At 40.6% G+C, this 23689-nt stretch overlaps 1 protein-coding gene across 3 annotated transcripts in view; it reads right to left on the minus strand.

Annotated features, from left to right (window-relative positions):
• The window catches only part of BMP2K (BMP2 inducible kinase), a 73615-nt gene that overhangs the window by 16545 nt on the left and 33381 nt on the right, over positions 1–23689 (minus strand). For 2 of the 3 annotated variants that reach the window (XR_005553568.1, XM_039318714.1), the window contains exons 7-14: positions 23256–23388; positions 20758–20861; positions 18273–18352; positions 9160–9317; positions 8311–8480; positions 7404–7505; positions 5767–5948; positions 4229–4386 (exon numbers count right to left, since the gene is read on the minus strand). Coding sequence is in view for 2 of the 3 variants with exons in the window: in XM_039318714.1 (XP_039174648.1) it covers positions 4229–4386; positions 5767–5948; positions 7404–7505; positions 8311–8480; positions 9160–9317; positions 18273–18352; positions 20758–20861; positions 23256–23388 (1087 nt within the window). In the remaining variant the exon portion in view is untranslated. The remainder of the gene's footprint in view (positions 1–4228; positions 4387–5766; positions 5949–7403; positions 7506–8310; positions 8481–9159; positions 9318–18272; positions 18353–20757; positions 20862–23255; positions 23389–23689) is intronic. The other variant, XM_039318715.1, reaches the window with a different exon arrangement.

Below are 23689 nucleotides of genomic sequence, written 5' to 3' on the forward strand. Positions count from 1 at the left end.
TTTAACAGTGCAGTACAGTTCTGTTCCACTTAAGAATTTTTTTTGCGTAAAGCTACCGAGAACAGCATATTCCACTTTGCTCCCCAAAAGCTATTTTTAAGGCTTAATTTCAGCATGTGCAAACTGCCTCAGCCTATTGTCTCAGCCTGGCCATTTCTCAAATCATTTTTCAGAAGAGCCCAAATGTGAGAATTTCTTTCCTATGTACAGTAGTGGCCAAAATTGTGGAAACTTTTTGGGAGAAGTGTACAGTAGAAATGCCACCTTTGGTTAAGTTTCCACCCATTTTTCTTCTAATTTCTTTATAACGGTAGCCTTGTTCACTTAATAATACTATTTTACATCGCTTTCTGGGCGACCAGTCAACTCTTTGCACCATTACTTTAATTTTATTATGTTTTACAAGCTCACTAAATGAAAGAACACCAAAAAAACCAACCAACTTGATAGCAATCACGTAACACACTGACCAATGTCCTCCTCTCAGCTTCAATACACGACATCAATCACTGAACCCTACTGTGATCTGATTGGCTCATGGCCAAAACAAGATGACACCTGATTGGCTCTCTAAACACTCATGCTCATTGGCTACCATCAGATGAAGGGAAAGCTACCCGATATCAACCTAAGTAAGTTGTGCTTCCTTTTTCTGGTTCTTTGGCTATAACTTTTCATAGAATGCAGTACAGATAATTGAACAATCTTTGTTGCATTACATTCTTGATTAAATTATCTTTCCATTGACATATAATTTCATGGTACTACTCCCTCCCCAAAAAGTGGTGTTAATTAGCCATCAAACCTCAAAAATACGCTTTTCCCAAAAGGTTTCCACAATTTTGGCCACTACTATAGATCTGAGCCATTAGCTGGATTCAGATTCTCTCTTCTATAAATTAAAAAGACGCTCTTCCTTTTGAAACAACTGAAAACTAACAAAGGATCATTCTATGGGGTGGCAGTTTTGCCCATAGGCTACTTGCTAAAGCCTAACTTTTCAAACAACGAAGTAGTATCTGCTTTTTTTTTTCTTTTGTCAGGATCGTTTTATGAATGCAATTTCACTGAAGAATAGAAGTAGAATTTTTAGAATCAGTTTAAAACTTTCCACGTAAAAGTCATTCAAGAAGACAGTTTTTGAAGCAACTTAAAACAATATAGCTTTTCTTTGGTAAATGTCCCCAGGGATCAAGGCCAGCTAGCCTGTACAAGAATCAAATTAAAAAATAAAATAAAATATTCACAGAATCAACACCATATAGGGATACAGAAAGCAAAAGACAATTGTAATTAAAATACACATTACAAAGAATAACAAAAAACGTTTAACTTTCAAACTTCAATCACAGCAAATGAGTATTCTTCATGCAAGACTTTATTTCATCTTTTACCTAAGCCAAGTCTTGGAAAAATGAATTATACTCAAGTGTCCTTTGGTATTATTCCTCCTTTTCTACATGAAAGGAAACTGAAAAAGAATTGGCATATTCCAAGAATTTCTAATCAGTACAGAAATATTTCTCTGCTACATATAGATTTTAAAAACTTAACAGGATAATAACTAAATCATAACTACCGTTATTATCTTTTGTTCATTCAGGATAATGCAGGAATGGATAACCAATATGTCCTACCAGATTGTTTATTCTGCATTTTTAATTGAATCTAGTACTAATTATACAGAAGTAAATTTAGAGACCTTAGCATTACAGTGTCACAGGAAAAATACTGGAATTTTATCTTAGATGTACTTAAGGTATAGGTACAAAAAGTGAGTTTGGAAGACACTGACAAAGTGAATAAAGAAAAAATGTTACGATTATATATTTCAAGTCTATAACTACAGGAAGCCTCAGATCTTTATACTGGTCACAATCCAAAATTTTCAAGCAATAAATTCAGTTCACTTGTTTATCAAAATAGAACAAATTCATTTTCTTCAGTTATTTAGATAATTAAGTCTAGAGGGAAAAACAAGAACTTTGGAAGAAAAAAACTGGGTTTTCCCACATCATTGACCCAGATATTATATTCATTATCAGTTATTTACTTTGGAGATTGCTGGAACTGTACAAAGTGCAACAAGAATGCTATAAATCTATTGGGTCTATTTTAAATCCAATTCTTCAGATCAGGATTGCAATTCAGTTACTAACAACACAATTTCCAATGGATGAAATACAGTTTGGGGAATAATCTTCAGTTAATATAAATAGGTAGGGCCCAGAAAGTAATTCTAGATATAATTGTGGTTTGAGAAGCAAGAAATTTTGTGAAATCCTTTTGACTCTTACATATTTATTTACACATTTATCATACATTTCTTCCAGAGTGATTAAATACTTTATTAGGAATACTGAATTTTTATTGCATGCTCTTTAGGTAAGCAGCTCCAAAACAGATATCAAAATGTTATTAAGTTTCCAACGATATGAAATGGACATTCCAGTACATAACAAAAAGCATTTGAGAAGAAGTTGAAACATTTATTCAGAGAAGACGAAAAGCAAATGTTTTATGATGGCTCCTTCAAAGGGCAGCATTTTGAAAATTTACAGAGTATAAATACATTCCAAATAAACGGCAAAACAGTGCAAAACTATGAATTAAAAAACTACTGCCGTCAATTTAATACATAGGTTTTTAATAAATTACTAAATATTTAAAGCTTTCTGTTTGACCATCTTGTACTTTTGCAAAACATTAAAAAAAATTCCCAATAAATCTGCAAGAAAACATTTGAAAAAAAAATTAACCATAAAACACAAAGAAATTTAAAATCCTATTATGGTTGATCCTCTTGTGTGCATTCTATCGTATGAGGTTATCTAATTTAGCAAGTTGTTTAAGGAATAAAATTTTATTCCTTGGGATTTTATAATATAACTTTGTGGAAGATGAATAGGTATTGTCTATGGAAATTCTCAATCATCCAGGTCATAATTATTATTCCAAAGGTGCTTTTTCACGAGGCAACAAGGAAGTCCAATTGCCTCGTGAAAAAGCACCTTTGGGATGAATAGATATTATAACTGGTTCATTTTTAATCAAATAATTGTTTGGTAAAACTCAACATTCTTTTAATACTGGCATCTATCAAAGATTTTGTTAACAGTTTCTCTGTAGCCTTCCTGAATTTAGTCACATGAGTTAAGTATACAGCAATACAGTAAATTTTATATTTTAACAAAGTGTTCAACAGAGAATAAAAACAGTTAGCAATATGAATTAAACTTATTAATATTTCAGGATTCAGTTTAACTGACATCTTTCAGGAGTCAGCCCATCATGTTAATAATATGCCTATCAAAACTACAGCCCATAAGATGTCAACCAATGACATTATCCATTATTTTAGCTACATATCAAACAAAGCCCAGATTTAAGCTTCTTAGTTCACATGTTAAAGGCGTAAGAGAGAACATTAGTTGAAGACTGTATTAAATTCCGGAATGCTCTGTCTAAATTGGACCATGAGCCTTTCGCAACAGCGACGCTTTCAACTAAAACAGCAAGCTGCTTTATTAATTCCATCTACTACATTTGGTTTGGTTGTGATTTGCCTTTTACCAAGCTTAGCATCGATTTATTCTTCACAGCATCCTGCATCTTCTCCCACAATCCATCTCCATAAAAATGAACATAATATACAGTAACAGTAAGGGGAAGCAACTTCAAGTAAACACACTGGCTTTTTGACTCGAAGATATTTTATTCAAATATTGTGATTTAGAACAATAAAAGCAGCCTTTAACATTAAGCTACTCAAAATACATTACAAACATTAACATAATGTACTGGGTCATTTTTCCCTCTTTCAGGCACTTTCAAAAGGCGCTTCAGACCCACAGAATCTCTTCTTCCGGTGTGCAAAAGAACAAAACTGCCAAGTGAAGCAATGCACAGTGGTATTCTGCAGGGTTACACAAGCTTTTTTTTTTTTTTTTTTGCATTTGCACTTAACATTCAAGTAATTATTCAACATAAGACCCTGACATTTTCTGTGGTTTTTTACAAAAAAAGTTAAATTATTTCTATTGCACACATTTTTGTGACAGAAGGACAAGTCACACCGCAGGTCTAGTTTGCCCTCAAATGCTCAAAAAGAGTTCTCTCTACAACAGACTGGGTGGCCCTTGAACAAAACAGTCTCCAGCACTGTCAATTTGTACCTAAAGAGCTTTTATTTATTGTGAAGCAAAATAAGCCTTCAAGCGTCCCTTACTTGATCTCAGAAGGTCAAACTCCCTGTCCAGCAGCTCCTCCTCTGTCAGGTTGGAGAAGTTGTCTTCTCCAAATGGGTTCCACCCAGACATATCCGGGGGATTGCTGATGTTTTGTTTTGGGTAGCTGGAAGCAGACTCTGTGTCAGAGGAAGATGATCTGTAGGAATCGAAGGAGAATAATGACTCAAGGTATTCTTAGTATTATTTTCATTCACATTCAGTGTCCTTAAACACAATGTAGAACACGCAGAACATTCAGTACAATGTAGAACGTGACCCTCCTGAATGTGAAGTATTACAAAATGTTTTATTCTAGAACAAAGTCAAGATACACCATTAGAATGGACCGATATCCTATGAATAACATAGAGCAGTGATGGCGAACCTTTTAGAGACCGAGTGCCCAAAAACTGGCCCTGCCCCCGCTCCACCCCCTGCCCTGCCTCTGCTCCGCCCCCACAGTCCCCCACCTCACCTGCCAGCCTGCAGGGCCACTCACCGCCTCCAGGGCCCGCCACAGATTGCCCAGGCAGCCCAGCAACGCCATGGCGGCCCCACCTTTGCCCACGCCCCGCAGCATCTACTGTGCATGATGGGACGTGAAGGCAGAGTCTTGTCTACACTGCCTGGCTGCCATGTCCTTGGCTGCGCTGCTCCGTGTGGGCCACACTCAGGGGCCATTCCTCCAGGGGGGCTGCTGGTGAGGGGGTCGTGGGGGCAGGTGAGGCTGGGGCAATGGCACATGTGCCCACAGAGAGGGCTCCGAGTGCCGCCTCTGGCACCCGTGCCCTAGGTTCACCACCACTGACAGAGGAAATGCAACCATAAAAACACGCCTACATTGTTTGTTTATTGACTAAATTTGTACACCTTCCATCTCACTATCAAGCAACTCTGGGTGGCCTACAATGCTATGAATAAGAGAATATGACAATTAAAGGATTAAAACATGAAAACATTGGGCACTAAAAGTTACAACATTAAAATTATTACTCAAGCAGATAAAAAGAACCAATACAGAGATGGGGTGGAAGTGGGATCTTCTGCTAATCTTCTAGCCACCTCCAAAATGGGATGCCCCCATTGAGGCTCCAAGCCAGTTGCCAAAGACAGGTTGTCAAGCTCTTTCAGAAGGCCAAGAAGAGAGGGGTGGGTCTCACCTCCAGGGGCAATATAATCCAAAGGGTGGAAGCCATGGGAGCAACGATCTTTTCCTAGACCCTGCTAACCACAATTCCTTGGCTAAGGGCAGGGGTAGGCAACCTCGGCTCTTTTATGACTCGTGGACTTCAACTCCCAGAATTCCCAAGCCAGTCATGCTGAAGGAACAGGGAGAGTTTGCCAAGCTGAGGCAGGCTGGCTCAGGAATTCTGGGAGTTGAAATCCACGAGTCATAAAAGAGCCAAGGTTGCCTACCCCTGGCTAAGGGAAGCCAGAGTTTGCCCCTTCTGCTGGCTTGAGAGGGGCGGGCCAATCCCATTGGGGTGAGGTGGTTCCTTGAGTACAGTTACTAATAACATGAGCTGAGGGAGCTTGCCTGTTTGTGGAATAAGGAGCCTCCAGAGCTGCACCAACATGAGCTGGAAAGGATTTAGAATGAGAGATTAAGGCTGGTGAAAACTCCTGAGGGGAGGTAAGAAATTCAGGAGAACGTTTCGGTGGTGGCAACTGATTCCCAAGGACCTGTTGCTGTAGAAGAGCTTGTTGGTACTGCTGCATCTCAAAGGAGAAGGAGAAGAAAGTCAGAAGTGCAAAAAATCTACCTCATGTAAGCCTTAAACAAATAACCCCAATCACACCTTCTACAGAAAATGAACATCTTAACTAAATTAACACAAAACACACGCATCTGGAATTTATACTGGCATTAAGCAATAAAGCAAACAAGCAGTTAAATGGAAGGAAAAGAAACCAGTTAATTAATAGTTACATAATTAGCACCATTAAATTATGCCATCCATTCATCTAGCTCCACGTTATGATGAACATAAAATGATGTAAGAGGATATTCTTTGGGAGGGGGGAAGAGAAATCTTCACCAAAAGCTTACAATATTGAACAAATATTTTTGGATGGGTTTTTTTTTCCGCTTCCAATATTTACTTCTGGTTTCCAGCAAAAAAAAAAAAGCCCATTGGATTCACTTAACGACCAGGGCAAAAAGCGCCAAAAAGACAGGTCCAGTCACGTGACTTACAACTGCAATGACTTGCGACCCATATTTCCGGGTTCAATTATGATTTTAAGACGAGGATTATGTGTTTTTATTTTGACCAAAAACCTCTTACAGATGATTTGTTTTTCAGGAAGAAAATGTTTTCTTTTACAGTTAAATATTATGGGAATTAAAAATAATAATAATGATGATGATGATGATGATGATGTTGGAAGGGACCTTGGAGGTCATCTAGTCCAATTCCCTGCTCAGGCAGGAAACCCTATACCATCTCAGACAAATGGCTGTCCAATCTCTTCTTAAAAACTTCCAGTGTTGGAGCATTCACCACTTCTGGAGGCAGGTTGTTCCAGTGGTCTAACTATCAGGAAGTTTCTCTTTAGTTCTAAGTTGCTTCTCTCCTTGATTAGTTTCCACCCGTTGCTTCTTGTCCTGCCTTCAGGCACTTTGGAGAACAGCTTGACTCCCTCTTCTTTGGCGCAGCCCCTGAGATACTGGAACACGGCTATCATGTCAACCCTAGGCCTTCTCTTTGTTAAATTAGACATGCCCAATTCCAGCAACCGTTCCTTATATGTTTTAGCCTCCAGTCCCCTAATCATCTTTGTTGCTCTTCTCTATGAAAGGAATTAAAAACCCAAAATGTATCATTTTCTTCACACATATTCACTGTTTCATAAGCCAAGATAAAAAATGGCAGCACAGAAAAATAGGGTACCAGAAGAAGATATAGTAGTTAACCAATCTTTTTAAGATGAGGCTCCAGTAACAACCTCCAGATGTATATATTCTGAGTTTCATTTATTTACATACTACTGTCAAATTCGCTCTCAACTCACTGGTTTGCTATAGTGAACAATAAATGGTTTTACAAAATGTTTGTTAAGTAAAGCCCAGTAAATTAGATGAAGTTAACCAGCACAATCAAACTATTTTACAGCCCAAGCTTCCCTTTCTTAGCTAGAAGGGTTTTATTTGGCTTCCCAAAACTGATTTACCATAGCAGGATATGGAGAAGGGGGTGGTTGCTGCTGGTACACAGAGCGTATCAAAAGCTGCTGTTGAACGACATGCTGCTGCATTGCTTGCTGATACTGTAACTGAAAAAAAGAAAATATTTGCATAAATCACAAATGCTGCTCAATCAAGTGAAATTGCCCACAAACAAAGCTGTATTTGGCAACTTGAAAAAAAAAATTCAGGGGAAGCCACAGAGGAATTTTCCAGTAATTGCTTAGTCTTTATTCTGAACAAAACAGTCTCAAGGTAAGCTAGTTTGGGGGTAGGGGTGTGCCTACTCTGAGTTTCACATTCTCTCCACTCTGTACCCCATATAGAAATGCTAGAAAAAATAGCAATTCAGAGCATTACGAACCATAAGGCATTCTGCAAAATGGTGAAAAAGACAGGTTACAATAGTGGTGGCAAACCTATGGCACGCGTGCCAGAGGCGGCACTCGGAGCCCTCTCTGTGGGCACACGTGCCGTTGCCCCAGCCTTGCCTCCCACACGATCACCTCACCAGCAGCCCCTCTGGAGGAGAGTTGCCCCCGAGCATGGCCCACGCGGAGCAGCGCAGCCAAGGACATGGCAGCCGGGCAGTGTAGACAAGACTCTGCCTTCATGCCCCATCGCGCAAAGTTGATACTGCAGGGCGCGGGCAGAGGGTGTGGCCGCCATGGCACTGCTGGGCTGCCTGGGTGATCCGTGGCACGCCCTGGAGGCGGTGAGTGGCCCTGCGGGCAGGCGGAATGGAGCCGGGGGGTGGAGTGGGGGCGGGGCCAGTTTTTGGACACTCGGTCTCTAAAAGGTTCGCCATCATTGGGTTACAAGATTTAAGTTTTAAAGAAAGTATAAGGGGCAAGATTAAAGCGGGATTACATCCCAGCTAAACCACAAAGGTACCTGCTGCACGTATGAATCATGGAGCAATTGTTGTTGTTGCTGTTGCTGATGTAAATGATGCAACTGCTGTAGCCTCCAGTCACCTTGCTGTAGTTGCTGCAATACTCTGTTTTGCTGTGGGGTTCCTGGTGATAATACATTCTCCTGACCATTTCCAACCTTTGAGGCTCCTAGAATATTTTAAAATGCCCATCAATGAATTTATTTAATGTGTGTTTTCCTGGCAACTCCAACTACCCACTCCCAAACTCTACAATAATCTTAGCACAGGAATAACAAACCTTTCCCACTTGTACTTTTCTACAGAATATTTTGCATGCTTTGGTTTGTTTATTTCCCCTTCGGCGAAGTCCTGACAGACACTAACGAATCATTTATATTTTGGGGTACAGGTACAACTTTGAACTATCCTATCCCAGTAAATTTTACATCCTAATACAGAATATTGAATGTTTCCTGTAAATGTAATCCTGTTGTTGCTCATTAAGAAATCCACAATATTATTTGAAATGTAATATTTTTATTAATAATTTTATAATCAAATATTTTTAGTAAAATAGTTTATTATTTATTAATAATATTTCGGGATGAGTGAATTTTTTGCTACGAAGAAATTTTCAACGAGATGCATTGCTCTTTCAAACAATAACATGTTTTCACAACTATGTGGAAGCAATTCTCCTCATACTGTGCTAAAAGCTATTTGAGTATAAGGGAAATCCACAATTGCTCAATTCTTACACAATTACAACTGCTGGTGCCTTCTAATTCTGGAATAAAGAAACAGTGATTTCTACTTGTTACCAAAAGAAGCTCCTTGCAGCTCACTGCATTAGTCTGAGAAATTACCTTTGTGTTCATTGTTAAAATCCCCAGGAACTGGCACTTTTACTGGTGTGGCTGCGCTCTGAATAGTAAGTACACTAGAAGTGGCACTGCTTGTATTGGCCTTTGGTCTCTGACGCGGTGCTATTGAGGTTTCTGTTGGTCCAATGGCATCTGTTATTCTAATGAAAGAAATTAAGAAGGAATTTTATTATAATCCTTTTTTAAAAAACCAATGTACAGAATAATGTGGGGGGTAAAGGTGTCTAGGAATTTCACAAAGATTATTGACAGCTGCTCAAATCACAGTGTTTCTAATTTTTATTTATTTATTTATAAATTTTATATGCCAACCCATCTCACAGTTATAGCAACTTTGGGAGGCTTACAGCATAAAAAAAAGATAATACAAAACAATTACAAATAAAGAAAGTTAGAACAAATAACCAGTGGAACAACTTGCCTCCAGAAGCGGTGAATGCTCCAACACTGGAAGTTTTTAAGAAGAGACTGGACAGCCATTTGTCTGAAATGGTATAGGGTTTCCTGCCTGAGCAGGGGGATGGACTTGATGACCTCCAAGGTCCCTTCCAACATTATTATTATTATTATTATTATTATTATTATTATTATTATTATTATTATTATTATTATTATTATTATTATTATGAAAGAGTAAATGAAGACTAAAAAAACCAAGGCAACATGGGGGTGGGGATCTTTTGTCTAACCCATCAGCCACTCCCTGCATAGGCAGCCCCTTTTGGGATCACAGATCATCTAGCAGAGCCCGATTTGAAGGCTATTCCGGAAGGCCAGAAATACGAGGGACTAAAATCAGCAGTTGGATCTGATTTGCACTACTCTGATATGCTGAACACAGGGCTTCCCAAAAACTATAATTGGTCCCGAGGCAGGGGTGGCTTAGTTCCATCTATGTGGGCAAAGAAATATTGGAGTAGGATTCATATATTAATGCAGAAAATTCTTAAAGTGAACATAAAGATCAAACCAGAAACTTTCTTTCTGGGCCTAATGGAAAGAGAACTGGAAAAAAACATTTGGAACTCTTATTTTATATACGGTGACGGCAGCAAGATTTCTCTATGCACAAAAGTGGAAGGAGGCCTCAATTCCCACCACGGACGAAGGGTTACAAAAGCTGATGGAATTAGCAGAGATGGCCAAATTGACTGTGCTGATAAAAGAACATTAAGTGCTTTTGTTTCTACTTGGAAACCGCTTCTGGACTTTGTGCTTGAGGTGGAAAAAAAATGATATCACAGTTTGGGGTTTTACCAATTAGACTGATTTGCCGATACAGAAATGGCTAGTGCGTCGTACTATAGAAATGTAAAAAGCTGAGATTTGATTTTAATGTCTGATTTTACTGCAACAGAAAGAGTTGGAAGTCAATGCCTTTTGTTTCCTCCCCTCCCTTTCTTCACAACTTTTTTTTTTTTTGTTTTCCCTTTTTCTACTGTTGTCCCCTACTATTTGCTTCGGTATTTTCACATTTTATGTTACAAATGAATAAAACTAATTTTAAAAAAATTCCATCCGTGTGATACCTCTACTACACAATCCCGCTGGTTTGCTACTGGATGCAATTCAACGACCCATAAAGTCCTGCTTGGTTCAGGGCACGAATATGTATGGGATTGCTTTTTTCTAACTTTTTCTATTCCTCTGGGGGATAGCTGCTGCATGTGATCCCCCCAGCAGGATCACATGTAGCAGAAACAACCATACTTCTGAAAGGGCCTTCTCTGTGGCCACCCCTCAACTTGGTGGAAGTCCATTCTCCAAAGTCCACATAGCCACAAACTTGCTGTCCTTTAGGGAAGACCTCTTTTTTTTTCCTCCAACAAATCCTGGGTATTTGTGACCTCACTTTTGCTAATTGACTAACTGATCCCTTGTAATTATCTAATTATTATGCTATTCTCTAAGGTGGGTTCTTCATGTTTTATGTTTGCGCATTTTGTGGTGGTTTTCAAAGTAGATTATGTTGCACATGGCCTGGAGTTTCTGTGCTGGCTGAGGCAACTTATACATTTCAAACAAATAAAAATAAAACCATCTTTGCCTCTTCCCAGCTATGAAACCAGGAGAGCGTGAATGGAAATAGTGTTTCTTCACCCATAACCAGCCTATTGTGTCTCAATGCTGAGCCATGACAACAACAACACTTTACAGTTGAAGGGGCAGAATAATCCTTGTCACCAGTCCTTGTTTCATAATAAGAGTCTAGTAGTGGAAGTATAGATAATTTCATGTCTGTACACTAAAATTGCCGGGAGAAATATCAACAACCTAAGATATGCAGATGATACCACTCTAATGGCAGAAAGTGAAGAGGAACTAAAGAGTCTCTTGATGCGGGTGAAGAAGGAGAGTGCAAAAGTGGGCTTGAAACTCAACATTAAGAAAACCAAGATCATGGCATCAGGCCCTCTCAATTCCTGGCAAATAGATGGGGAAGAAACGGAGGTAGTGACAGATTTTGTCTTCCTGGGCTCCAAGATCACCTCAGATGGGGACTGCAGCCAAGAAATTAAAAGACGCTTGCTCCTGGGGAGGAAAGCTATGGCAAATCTAGACAGCACAGTAAAAAGCAGAGACATCACCCTGCCAACAAAAGTGCGTATAATCAAGGCCATAGTTTTCCCAGTTGCAATGTATGGCTGTGAAAGTTGGACCATATGAAAGGCTGAGCGCAAAAGAATTGAGGCCTTTGAACTATGGTGCTGGAGAAGACTCCTGTGAGTCCCCTGAACTGCAAGGTGATCCAACCAGTCAGTCCTAGAGGAGATCAACCCCGACTGGTCTTTAGAAGGCCAGATCCTGAAGTTGAAACTCAAGTACTTTGGTCACCTAATGAGAAGGAAGGACTCACTGGAGAAGAGCCTAATGCTGGGAAAGATGGAGGGCAATAGAAGAAGGGACGACAGAGAGTGAGGTGGCTGGATGGAGTCACTGAAGCAGTAGGCGTGAGCTTAAATGGACTCCAGAAGATGGTAGAGGACAGGAAGGCCTGGAGGAACGTTGTCCATGGGGTCGCGATGGGTCGGACACGACTTCGCAACTAACAACAACAACCCTTTTTCAACACCATATTAAGATGTATCATGCCTGGTTAAGAAACATAGTAAGAGACAAAGTGCACTCTTGGTTTTCTAAAAAAAAACTTGAGCTTTTTACTCTGAACAATTTGAAAGAGTTTTAAAAGAGAAAAGTGTTTTGGCTTCTACTATTAGTCCTTATATGCGAATGAAACCATAAAAAGCACAAGTTAGAAACATCTCAGCTTAATTTAATTAAATTATGTGAAACAAAAACCTCTTTATATTTTTTTCTGCGCCTTTAAAATTGTGCATTGGGAGGCAGCGTGTCTGTGTGCATGCATATAGGTGTGTATTTAAGGGTGTGTGTGTATATATATATATATATATATATATATATATATATATATATATATACACATTGTATATATTTATTATTCACTATTATCACAAAAGGGCGCCTGCGTAACATTTTCTCTGAAAGAAACATACAGTAATAACTTGAAATCCACATTGTGCCACTCAGTTCATCTTCAAATGTACCCTGGTGTGTGAAAATATACCGAGTTTTTGCAAAAATAAACCATTGCAGGAAAAAATGCAAAAACAGATTATTAACAGAAACCGTTCAAGAGCAAATACTTGATCTTATAAATATTCTGGATTATTCTCTTTAAAAGGACAATGCTTGTCTTATGTTCAGCACTTTCTCTTATGTATATGCAAGAGAACAACAACGAAAGGCAGAGGAAAATAGGGCAGAAGTGAATTATTCCAGCACAGTGATGGCAAACATTTTAAAGACCAAGTGCCCAAAAACCACGCCTGCCTCCCCCGGTCTACCCGCCCCACCTCCAGCCTCCCCCCTCCACAGGGCCACCCACCACCTCCATGGCCCGCCGCAGATCGTCCAGGCAGCCCAGTAGCGCCATGGCAGCCACACCCTCCACCCGCGCCCCACAGCATAATCAGTGTGCAATGGGTTGCGAGGGCGTAATCTTGTCCCCGCTGCCCAGCTGCCATGTCCTTGGCTGCGCTGCTCCGCATGGGCTGTGCCCGGGGGCAACTCTCCTCCAGGGGGCCTGCTAGTGAGGAGGGGGTCGCGGGAGGGGGGGAAGGTGAGGCTGGGGCGACGGCATCCATGCCCACAGAGAGGGCTCTGAGTGCCGCCTCCGGCACGCATGCCATAGGTTCGCCACCATTGTTCTAGCAGAAGAGAGTTGGGGAATTTGACTTCTCAATCTCAGTTTAAGACAAGTATCAGATTCCTGGCCACCTCAAGTAACTTCTGTGTGCAATAAATCTAAACTTTGACTATGGTCTTCATCCTTAAGACCTGTCTGGATGAGCCTGATGGGAGTTCTCATCAATGAGGTTGGTTTGACTGGATTTCAAATACTGGTTCAGAGCTGGGCATTGGCTGGCCACGTTCTCCCCCATAACAAAATAATATCCCCAGAACTTAAATTGGCCCCTTCTCTCCTGAGTTTCAGAAAGTCTATCAACATTTGGCTTGTTCCAACAAGCTTTGCAAGCAGGGCTGTGGTGACTAAGCCTCTGCAGGATGAGTTCTTTGAATCCGAGCGTACACCGCCGATTTAACTACGATACTTGGGATTGGAATTTCTGTCATTAAACAATGCATTCATAAAGTGTGAGGTCACACAATCTCATCGCATAATTGAGAGCAATCGCAGCAGTCTCCGCTCCCATCATTAAGTGAGGATGGCAGGCAAAGAGGCCAAGGTGGCTGGCAAACAGGCCAGCAGGCAGGTAAGGGGCAGCGTGATGGGCCAGGGATAGCTGCTTCCAGCTGGGGAAGGCCGTGATGCGAGTGACTTACTGGAGTGACTTGCAACCTTTCCTGCTAGCTCCCCAACTGATTTTGCTTAGGGCAGGGGTAGGCAACCTTGGCTCTTTTATGACTCGTGGACTTCAACTCCCAGAATTCCTGAGCCAGCATGGCTCAGCTTGGAAACTCTCCCTTTCCCCTCAGCATGGCTGGCTCAGGAATTCTGGAAGTTGAAGTCCACGAGTCATAAAAAAGCCAAGGTTGCCTATCCCTGGCTTAGGGGGAAGCCAGACACTAATCAGTCATCTAATGATCCTATCACCAGGGGATCTTCCAACCATCATGCTGGTTGTCAAGTGCCTAGACCAGTGGTTCTCAACCTGTGGGTCGGGACCCCATTTGGGGTCGAACGACCATTTCACGGGGGTCGCCAAACAAGGCTGTCAGCCATTTTTTCCCCCTTTTCCTTAGCTGTGCTACTCCCTTTTAGAATAGAGTCTCTCTTGAATAGAGTCTAATTCTATTGGCTTTCAAAAGCCAATAGGAATTGTCCAGGCTGTCTCTGCCCTGCTGAGCCCGCCAAAAGTCCCATTCTGCAAATGGTGCTGCACCAGTTGAGTAGTCCTCGACTTACGACTGGTTGAGTAGTCCTCGACTTATGGTTGGTTGGGGGTCACGGCATTAAAAAGGTTGAGAACCACTGACTTAGACTTATATACCGCTTCATAGTGCTTTACAGCCCTCCCTAAGCAGTTTACAGAGTCAGCATCTTGCCCCCTCCAGCAATCTGGGTCCTCATTTTACCGACCTCGGAAGGATGGAAGATTGAGTCAACCTTGAGCCGGTGAGGATCGAACTGCCAAACTCCTGGCAGTCGGCCGTCAGCAGAATCAGCCTGCAATACTGCATTCTAACCACAGCGCCACCACAGTTCTTACAATCATGTGACTGTGGGGAGTGCTCAGATGACCAATTGTAAATTTGCTCAGCACCGCCATAATTCTAAATGGGGCTGAGCGAGTGGTCATCAAACAAAGACTATCTTTGCCCTGTTTGTGGTGTTTAGTTTTCGGTTTTATTGCTGTCGATGATATTATATTTATTTTGCCTTGTTATCCAGTCTGTTTTTAATCCAAGTTAGGGAACTGTGTGCTGCTCAGAGTTGGTTCGATTGGAAGGCTTATAAGCCCAGTCAGTAAACAACTAAATAAATCATCTCTCTCAACTGGTAGAGTTGAGACAGGAGCTCTGTTCTTCATGTGACTGGATGTGAAGCCATATCTGCGTAATTGGGCCAGAGGGACAAATTGGAGTGTGTTGTTACTGCGTAGTCCTCGCCGCTGCACAGTAGTCCCCCTCCCAAGTTGCTTGATCTCATCACAGATAGGCTGTTAGTTCTAGATAATTTTAACTTCTTCTCATGGGGATTCAAAGTGGCTTGGGAATTCATAGCCTCCACAATAAGCAAAGTCCAAGATCATTACTGCTTCAACCCACAGAGTTGGGCACACGTTAGACCCGGTCTTCAGCTCCCTACAGATGGGATGTGATCTCACAGCCTCCACTGCAGGGGTAGGCAACCTCGGCTCTTTTATGACTCATGGACTTCAACTCCCAGAATAGCTGGCTCAGGAATTCTGGGAGTTGAAGTCCATGAGTCATAAAAGAGCCGAGGTTGCCTACCCCTGCCATAGAGCTGAACAGGGATCTAGACTGGATTGCTCCAAAGCAGTCTCTCCTTATGCACCAATCCAGAACAGCTCCTTCATTCTGAGCTCCAAAATGCCTGGAGCAACACTGTGCTGATGGATGAGGACAGAATATGACTGGACACAGGGATGCATTTAAATATAAGCCTATTACTCTGAGACGTTAAGGGCAGTGAAGTAGAATTTATTTCCTTCCCCTATTGCAGGGGTAGGCAACCTCGGCTCTTTTATGACTCATGGACTTCAACTCCCAGAATTCTGGGAGTTGAAGTCCATGAGTCATAAAAGAGCCGAGGTTGCCTATCCCTGCCCTATTGCATCTGCAGATTGTTTGCTGGCTGAAATCATGACTCTCCTACTTTAGCGAGCAGCAGTTTTGTCAATAAAATCACTCACATTCACTCATGACTCCTACTTTAGTGAGTAGCAGTTTTGTAAATAAAATCACTCATATTCACTCGGAGCTGGAAGCTTGGCAGCCAACAGTTCATCAAATGACAGAAGAATTTGGTAATGTTATCTGGAAAGTTCTAAAATCAGTGGATCTCACCCAAAAAAGGGATAGGCTTCCTTGCGGTTTTAGCTCTCCCATTTATAGGTTTGATATCTTCCCTCTCCTGCCAGGTTAAACAGCCCCTCCCCCCCCCAAAAAAGGATTGCGGACTTGGATTCAAGGAATTGTTAATGTCCCTCTGTGAGAGGGGTGAATTCCAGCAGTCTTAAAAGAGGTTAAGAGATCTTAATATTGGGCATGCTGATGGATATTAATAGTCCATGCTATTTCCAACTTTCATGTTGGAAGATAAAGTGGTGCAGCAACGTATTTGACTACTGCGGTGAGATTACCATATGCTCTAAAGTGGAAAGATTCAACACTACCCACAAAGGAGAAATGATTGTGAAGAGGATGGAACTTGCAGAAAAGGCTAAGTTGACTTCCTTGGCTAAAGAAAAAAATGGTATGTACATTTATGGCCGTCCGAAAATCCCCTTGTAGGCTATTTGCATGGCACAGGAAAAAAAATGCAAACGATTTGTGGTTTTGATGATTAGGAAAAAATAAGGTAAAATTGAGCTTTTTTTCCTGTAACCACAAAGTAAAAGATAAGTTTATAATCACACTTCTATGAATGGAAAGAAAATTGGAAGCTTCATGAGAGCAAAACCCCGCTCCCTTCTAGCACTGATAAGGCTACCTAGTTTGGTAATGAAAAGTCTGCAAGAGAACAGCCAAGCTCAAAGAGCATCAAGAACCCGGCGCTTCAACCCCTAGCTAAAGAATCTTCTCTTCTTCTATTTCTCTTTATCTTTTTTTCCTGCACCTTTTTCTTTCTTTTTTTTCCATTTTTCCCTTCCTTTATATTAGTTTTTGTTGATTTTAATCTGCTCTATAATTTTGTTTAATATAATTAATAAAAAAAGCAGTGGAACAACAAAAATATTCTGGAAGAAGCATATTATCCAGAACTATAACAACAACAACAACAACAATAATAAAAATAAAGTTGGAAGGGCCCTTAGAGATCATCAAGTCCAACCCCCTGCTCAGGCAGGAAACTTTTTACCATTTTGGACAAATGGCTGTCCAGTCTCTTCTTAAAAACTTCCAGTGTTGGAGCATTCACCGCTTCTGGAGGCAGGTTGTTCAGATTCAAGCCAAGATGGAGGGAGCATGGCCACCCTCATTTTGTTGGCTCGTTTAGCAACCTTTGGCACTGCTCGCTACACTATCCTTCAGCACCACCTACAAGGACTGAAAGCACTACACAATGACAACACTGTTCCTGAGTGGGCAGGTTCTGTCTATCAATAGTTGTAGAGGAGAGGGGTTCAATTCATTATGGGGAATTCTAGGGTTTAGCTTTCCCTGCATCCCATTTCAAATCTGCATGAAGCCAGTGGGAAATGGCAAATGCAGTGGAAGTCCTAAAGCAGTGGTTCTCAACCTGTGGGTCGGGAACCCATTTGGGGTCGAACGACCATTTCACGGGGGTCACCAAACAACGCAGTCCACCATTTTTTTTCCCCTTTTCCTTGGCTCTGCTACTCCCTTTTATTCTATTGGCTTTTGAAAGCCAATAGAATAGACTCTCTTGAATAGAGTCTAATTCTATTGGCTTTCAAAAGCCAATAGGAATTGTCCAGGCTGTCTCTGCCCTGCTGAGCCCGCCAAAAGTCCCATTCTGCAAACGGTGCTGCACCAGTTGAGTAGTCCTCGACTTACGATGGGTTGAGTAGTCCTCGACTTACGACCGGTTGGGCGTCGCGGCATTAAAAAGGTTGAGAACCACTGTCCTAAAGGATTATATGTGGAGAAACCAACCTGGATTCAACCCAAGCCAAGAGCAAGTGGTTATTAATTCAGCAGCTGGCTGACCATGGTCTTGTACCAATTCTGATTTTTAATAGAACAACATTCTATATGTGGGACTAGGAGCTTCCCTGGACTCACAGCTCTACCAGGGGAAATTGGGTTCAGGATGGAACATCTGTGGCCACAGAACAAAGCTCTGCATAGTGAATAGTATGCCCAAAAGTGCACTGAATTATTAATAAAATTATTGCACTCACCTAGCTTTTATTTGGCTTTTCTTAGCAGCAGCCTCACTAGCTGTCAAGGGCTCAGGAAGAGTTGAAGGGAGAGGAGAATTCTTGGAAAAATAAGTGAGCATGTGTTATTAACAGCTTTTCTGGGAAATAAAGATAGTAATAGAAAACTTCTGTATCATACCAACTTGAACATAATCATATTGCATACCAACAATAAACAAAAAAGCCCATATAGGGTATAATCCATTCATATAGACGCGCACATTCACCCACAAATAGGTATTGTTAAGTCCAGGTTTAGTAAAAGTACAATCTTAGGAGGACCAAAAAAAAATCTATAGAAGTTTAGGAGCGGAAGTTGTCCACTGATCATGGAGCTCTCCCTGAAGACGGAACAAAACTAAAGTATCATGGAAGAGGATAAAATTGGTGACATTACGAACAAAAATACTCCACTGATTGTAACATTCAAATCCATTTATTTTCAGAAATCCTAGGCATCCAACAGAAAATTGTAAATTTCCGCGTACTGGTCCAAATATGCTTGTGATGAAAATTGTTTCTGATAAACTGAAAAGCCTTTATGTTATACTTCTGAGAAATACAGATGTAAATGATAAGCACTTGTTAGATACCAGTGACCTTACGATAGTCACAATAATTTAAATTAGAATAACTAACTTGGGTCCCTATGTTTGCTTGAGCAGGGAGCTGGACTAGAAGACCTCCAAAGTCCCTTTCAGCTCTATTCTGTTCTGTTCTATTCTATTCTATTCTATTCTATTCTATTCTATTCTATTCTATTCTATTCTATTCTATTCTATTCTATTCTATTCTATTCTTCTTGATGTCCAAGTACAATGAAATCTGGAGCTAACGTTCAAGCCATAATACAGCGAACCCTATTAAAAGCAGCCAATACAATTTTGAAATTTCCCTGTCAGTTGACAGGGAAGCAATATGTCCGGCTGAGCATGCAGTTAATCATGCAACTCTCTCTAGATTGGAGCTAGAGGTAGTTCTCGTTAAGCGACCATTGAAAGTTAAGGTGCTGCCAAATTAATGGTACTTACTCTGGTCCCTGATCCTGCAGCTATTGCGTCACCCACAAGGTCATGTGATCAAAATTCAGGTGTTTGATAACCTGTCTGCACTTATAACCATAAAGGAGTGCCAATTCCTCCCCATTTGCCTATCTCCCCTATCCTCTCTGCCCTTTTGACCATCCTGCATGGACGAACTCCTTGATGGCTGCAATGCTGAGGCTGAAGAGAGGCCCAGGGCTTTCAGCAGTCTCAATTGTCCACACACACCCCCAAAAAAACTCTACTTCAGCCCCAACACTGCCACCACAGCTGCCACCAAGGAGTGTCACCTCAAGCCATACAGTAGGGGTCTTCAAACTTGGCCCTTTTGTGACTTGTGGACTTCAATTCCCAGAATTCCTCAGCCAGGCACGCTGGCTGTGGAATTCTGGGAGTTGAAGTCCACAAGTCATAAAAGGGCCAAGTTAGAAGACCCCTGCTATACAGCATAGTGAAAATCCCCAGCCATCCCCACTGCTCTTTACTCCGCAGGTTTTGCTATGCCTAGCTGACCTTCTCCAGCTCCCTTCCATTGCTTTGGGCCATGCCACGCTTTCTTTCCAAAGCTGCTTGCACTGTTCTCCAAATAACATGTGCCACTTGCAATGTTTTGAAAAAAACCTTCAGCAATCTTTTGACGCTTTCCAAGGGATTGTGAGAAGGCCACGCCCACTGTTCTCCAAAATTGCACATGCCGTTCTCAATGATGCTTTGGAAAGCTTTCACAAACTTTCCGCGGCCTTTCGAAGCATTGTTAAGAATTGGCCTGGGCGATCTGTGGAGAATTGTGGGTGCAGGAGGTCTCAGGAACCTTCTGAAATATCGCAAGAACAGTATGCACTACTTGAAGAACAGCACAAGCAGATTTGGGAAGACGTCTTGGTGTGGTTACCAGCTGCCTCGCATAAGGAGAGGCCAGATACACCTCGTCGACGGTGGAAAGGAGATGGCGAAGGTAGAGCTTGTAGAGTGCAGGACAATGGAGGTGGCTTTATGATCCCATTGCTTAGTGACATAAATTCCAATCCCAATTTACCGTTGTAATTCAAAGACCACCTGTGTTCTGCATTTTTAACTGTTTTTGTTGTAAGAAACGAGGCCAGGTGAATAGCTCTTAACGTGGTCAATTATTTAAGGACACTAGCATATCTTGGAAATGAGGCCAGGAAGTAATATGTCAAGGGCATTAAAAATGCATATCATATCTGCTATGATCGATACAAGCATACATTACCTTATTAACCTTTAAAAATAAGCTCTTCTCTTGTCAATACTAAATTCGTTAAAAGATATGTTTGTTTTTTTCAACAGGGAAAGATGAATTAATATTTTTTAGGAGTAAACCTGATTACCACTCCTACTTATTATTCTAAACAAGATTTATACTGTGTCAAAACAGGCTCAAATACAGATCTACTTACATTCATGTTTAAAATTGGACAATCCTTTTTGGCAAGTTTAAAGGCAAAGTAAGATACTTGAAAGATATCAGGTCGTCGCTCTTGATCTGGTTCAAGCATGTATCCTGTTGATTACAGCAAATTAAATTATTAACCTAAAGGGAAGAAGTCATTAAGGCAACCGAGTTTATTAAGGGTGAATAAAGTGATTTTATAATTACCTTGGAGTTCTGATTACATTATTTTCTACGTACAACAGTCAGGTATGGGTGTTAGAGAATAGAGTGACTGGATTAATTCCTCTTGTCATTACATTATTTTATGGAATATTCTTACATCCATCCATAAATCACACTATGAACTTTGTACCCGTTTTATCTAGCAACAAAGCTATAGGGTTTTTTCTTTTTAAATTAGATTTGGCTAATTTCATGCCTTCATAACATGACAGTTAAATTATTCTAAACTGCTTTAAAAAATATCTTAATCATCATTTTGCACCACTGTAAATTATCTTTCAGGCCAATTTTAACTTCCCATACCCTTAAACTACCAGGTCTAGGTATTCTTGAATGCCATATTTCCTATTGTATCATTCTCAGGCAAATAAAACTCCACATCAATTCTATCTGGAAAATTATTCCAGTGTATATTTAATGACTGCATGATAATGAAGCAACTTTCCCTGAGATTCTTTACTTCTTAACCCTATTATTTTTTAGATTCTGAAAAGAGTTTCATCTTTACTGGCCAGGATTAAGCTACAATCAAAACTTTTAGCATCATTTCCTGTATAAGCACTCTAGTAGGTGAATATTTTTTTAGTTTGAAAGCAAAGTGAGCGTACACAAAAATGAAGTATCACTTTTCATACATTTGTATTTTTTCAATTTATAAATTAATGACATTTTTTAAAAAAAAAAGAAAAATGGCTTGATAAGGACCTGAGAACTTCCTAAACGTATTTTATGGGTGGATATCAATCACACACAAAAGATTACACTAACTAAGCTGTTGTTCAGAATTAGCAATGCTGTCATAAAACGTCAAAATAAATTTAGAGCAGGGCTTTTCAACCTTTTCATCAGTGTACCACTTTTAAGATATGGCAATATCTGAGTACCACCAGTCGCCTAGCAAGGTATCAAAAACTTGATGACCAAAAAAAAAAAAAAAAAGAGGAAAAAAGTGATGAAGTACAAGTAGTCCTTGACTTACAACAGTTCACTTAGTGACTGCTTGAAGTTACAATGGCACTGAAAAACGTGCCCCCCAAGCCACAGCCAAGCAAGACACCTGCCTGCCCACCCGGTGGTGCTCTTTCTCCTGTCCGAGGTTTCCATTGTTGTGAGCATTTCTGTTGAGGATTGGCAGTGGGGGTGGGGTGGGGGGGTGTTTGGTTTTTATTCCCTCCGTCTGCTGGGTGGTTGCAGCAGGTTTTGGTCACTTCACATGACCCTGGGACACTGTGACCGTCATAAATATGAATCAGTTGCCAAGCATCTGAATGTAAATCACAAGACCCTGGAGATGCTGCAACATTCCAGCTGATCGGCGCTTCTTCCGGGCTTAGCAGAAGCGCCAGGATCAGTGCCGAGCTCCAGCTGGAGCCTGGCGCTGATCTGGTGCTTCCACTGAGCCCTGACAGTCCTGAAGAAGCGCTGATCCTGGTGCTTCTGCTGAGCCCTGACAGCCCTGCAGCTCCACCCGTCTCTCGCTCAGGCTTGTGCGGTGCTGCCACCGGTTTAGCTCATTCCCCTCCCCCACTACCACTTTTCTAGGATGGTCGCGTACCACCTGCCAGGAGCCAATACACACACACACACACACACACACACACACACTCCATATATACATATTCCAGTATATACCTGAACTGCATCCCAGAATATTGGATACATACATACACATATATATACATAACATCCCCATTGGAAGTGTCTTATTCGACGAAGTCAATTCGTCATCAGGCTGGTGTTTTTATGAGCAGCAAATTGCTGCTCAAAGCAAGATGACGAATGTGACTTCGTCGAAACGTTGCCAAGACACTTCCAATTTTACGCGGGAGAAAACCCGAACAACCAAAGACCTATATACAAATACCCGCGAAAACCTCAGAAAACAAATATATATATATATATATATATATAAAATAAGACAGTATAAAGTAGTTAATAATAAAGACAGGAAAGAGCAAGTCTTGATTTTTTTATAAAAATAACCCCCTATGTATCAATTGTAATCAAAAAAAGATAATGTATTTTTTGTAGAAAAAAACCCTCCTAAAATGTACATGAAACTCATTTTTCAAAGTATTATTCCAATTCATAAATAATAGTATTTACTCCAATATTTTTATAATATTACAATATATATTACCATATTTCTTTGGTTACATTGGAAATAAGCGTGTAATGAAATATGCAATAACCAAGGTAATCAGTTTTGGTTATGCCTACATGTAGCAATTTTACTTTCACATAAAACATTTTAGTTAGTAAAGCGTACCAGTTACTTACTTATCAAACAATGCATACTGTGAGAATAACGCGAATTGTCTGGGATGGTGAAGCTTCCATCACAAATAGCAACCTGACTCTCACCAAAGGGAAGTGTGAAAAAACAAAGTTTATACAGCAAGCAGCCAAGGGCCTGTTTAAAAAAAGCACATCGTTATAGTAGTAACTGAACTATAAAAAACAGCAAACTCTTATTTTAAAAGTTGCAATAGGTTTTGTTATCACGATTTCATATTGTTTGAACGATTGCTAGTTACAATAATAAAACCGTTAAAACATGTTGTGTAATTTAGATCATTTAGTACTATTTAGCAGCAACATTCCTAAACCATAATCCTACCAAATCCGCACTGCTCATTTTAAAAATACTTTTCTTGATTTTTTTTTTGCTGCTTGTGGCATTATGAAAATTTATTCTGATGGTCATTTATTTC

This window comes from Crotalus tigris, unplaced genomic scaffold, assembly GCF_016545835.1.
Source record: "Crotalus tigris isolate CLP2741 ecotype Arizona unplaced genomic scaffold, ASM1654583v1 scf7180000021465.51407817327:1047546, whole genome shotgun sequence".
Lineage (NCBI taxonomy): Eukaryota > Metazoa > Chordata > Lepidosauria > Squamata > Viperidae > Crotalus > Crotalus tigris.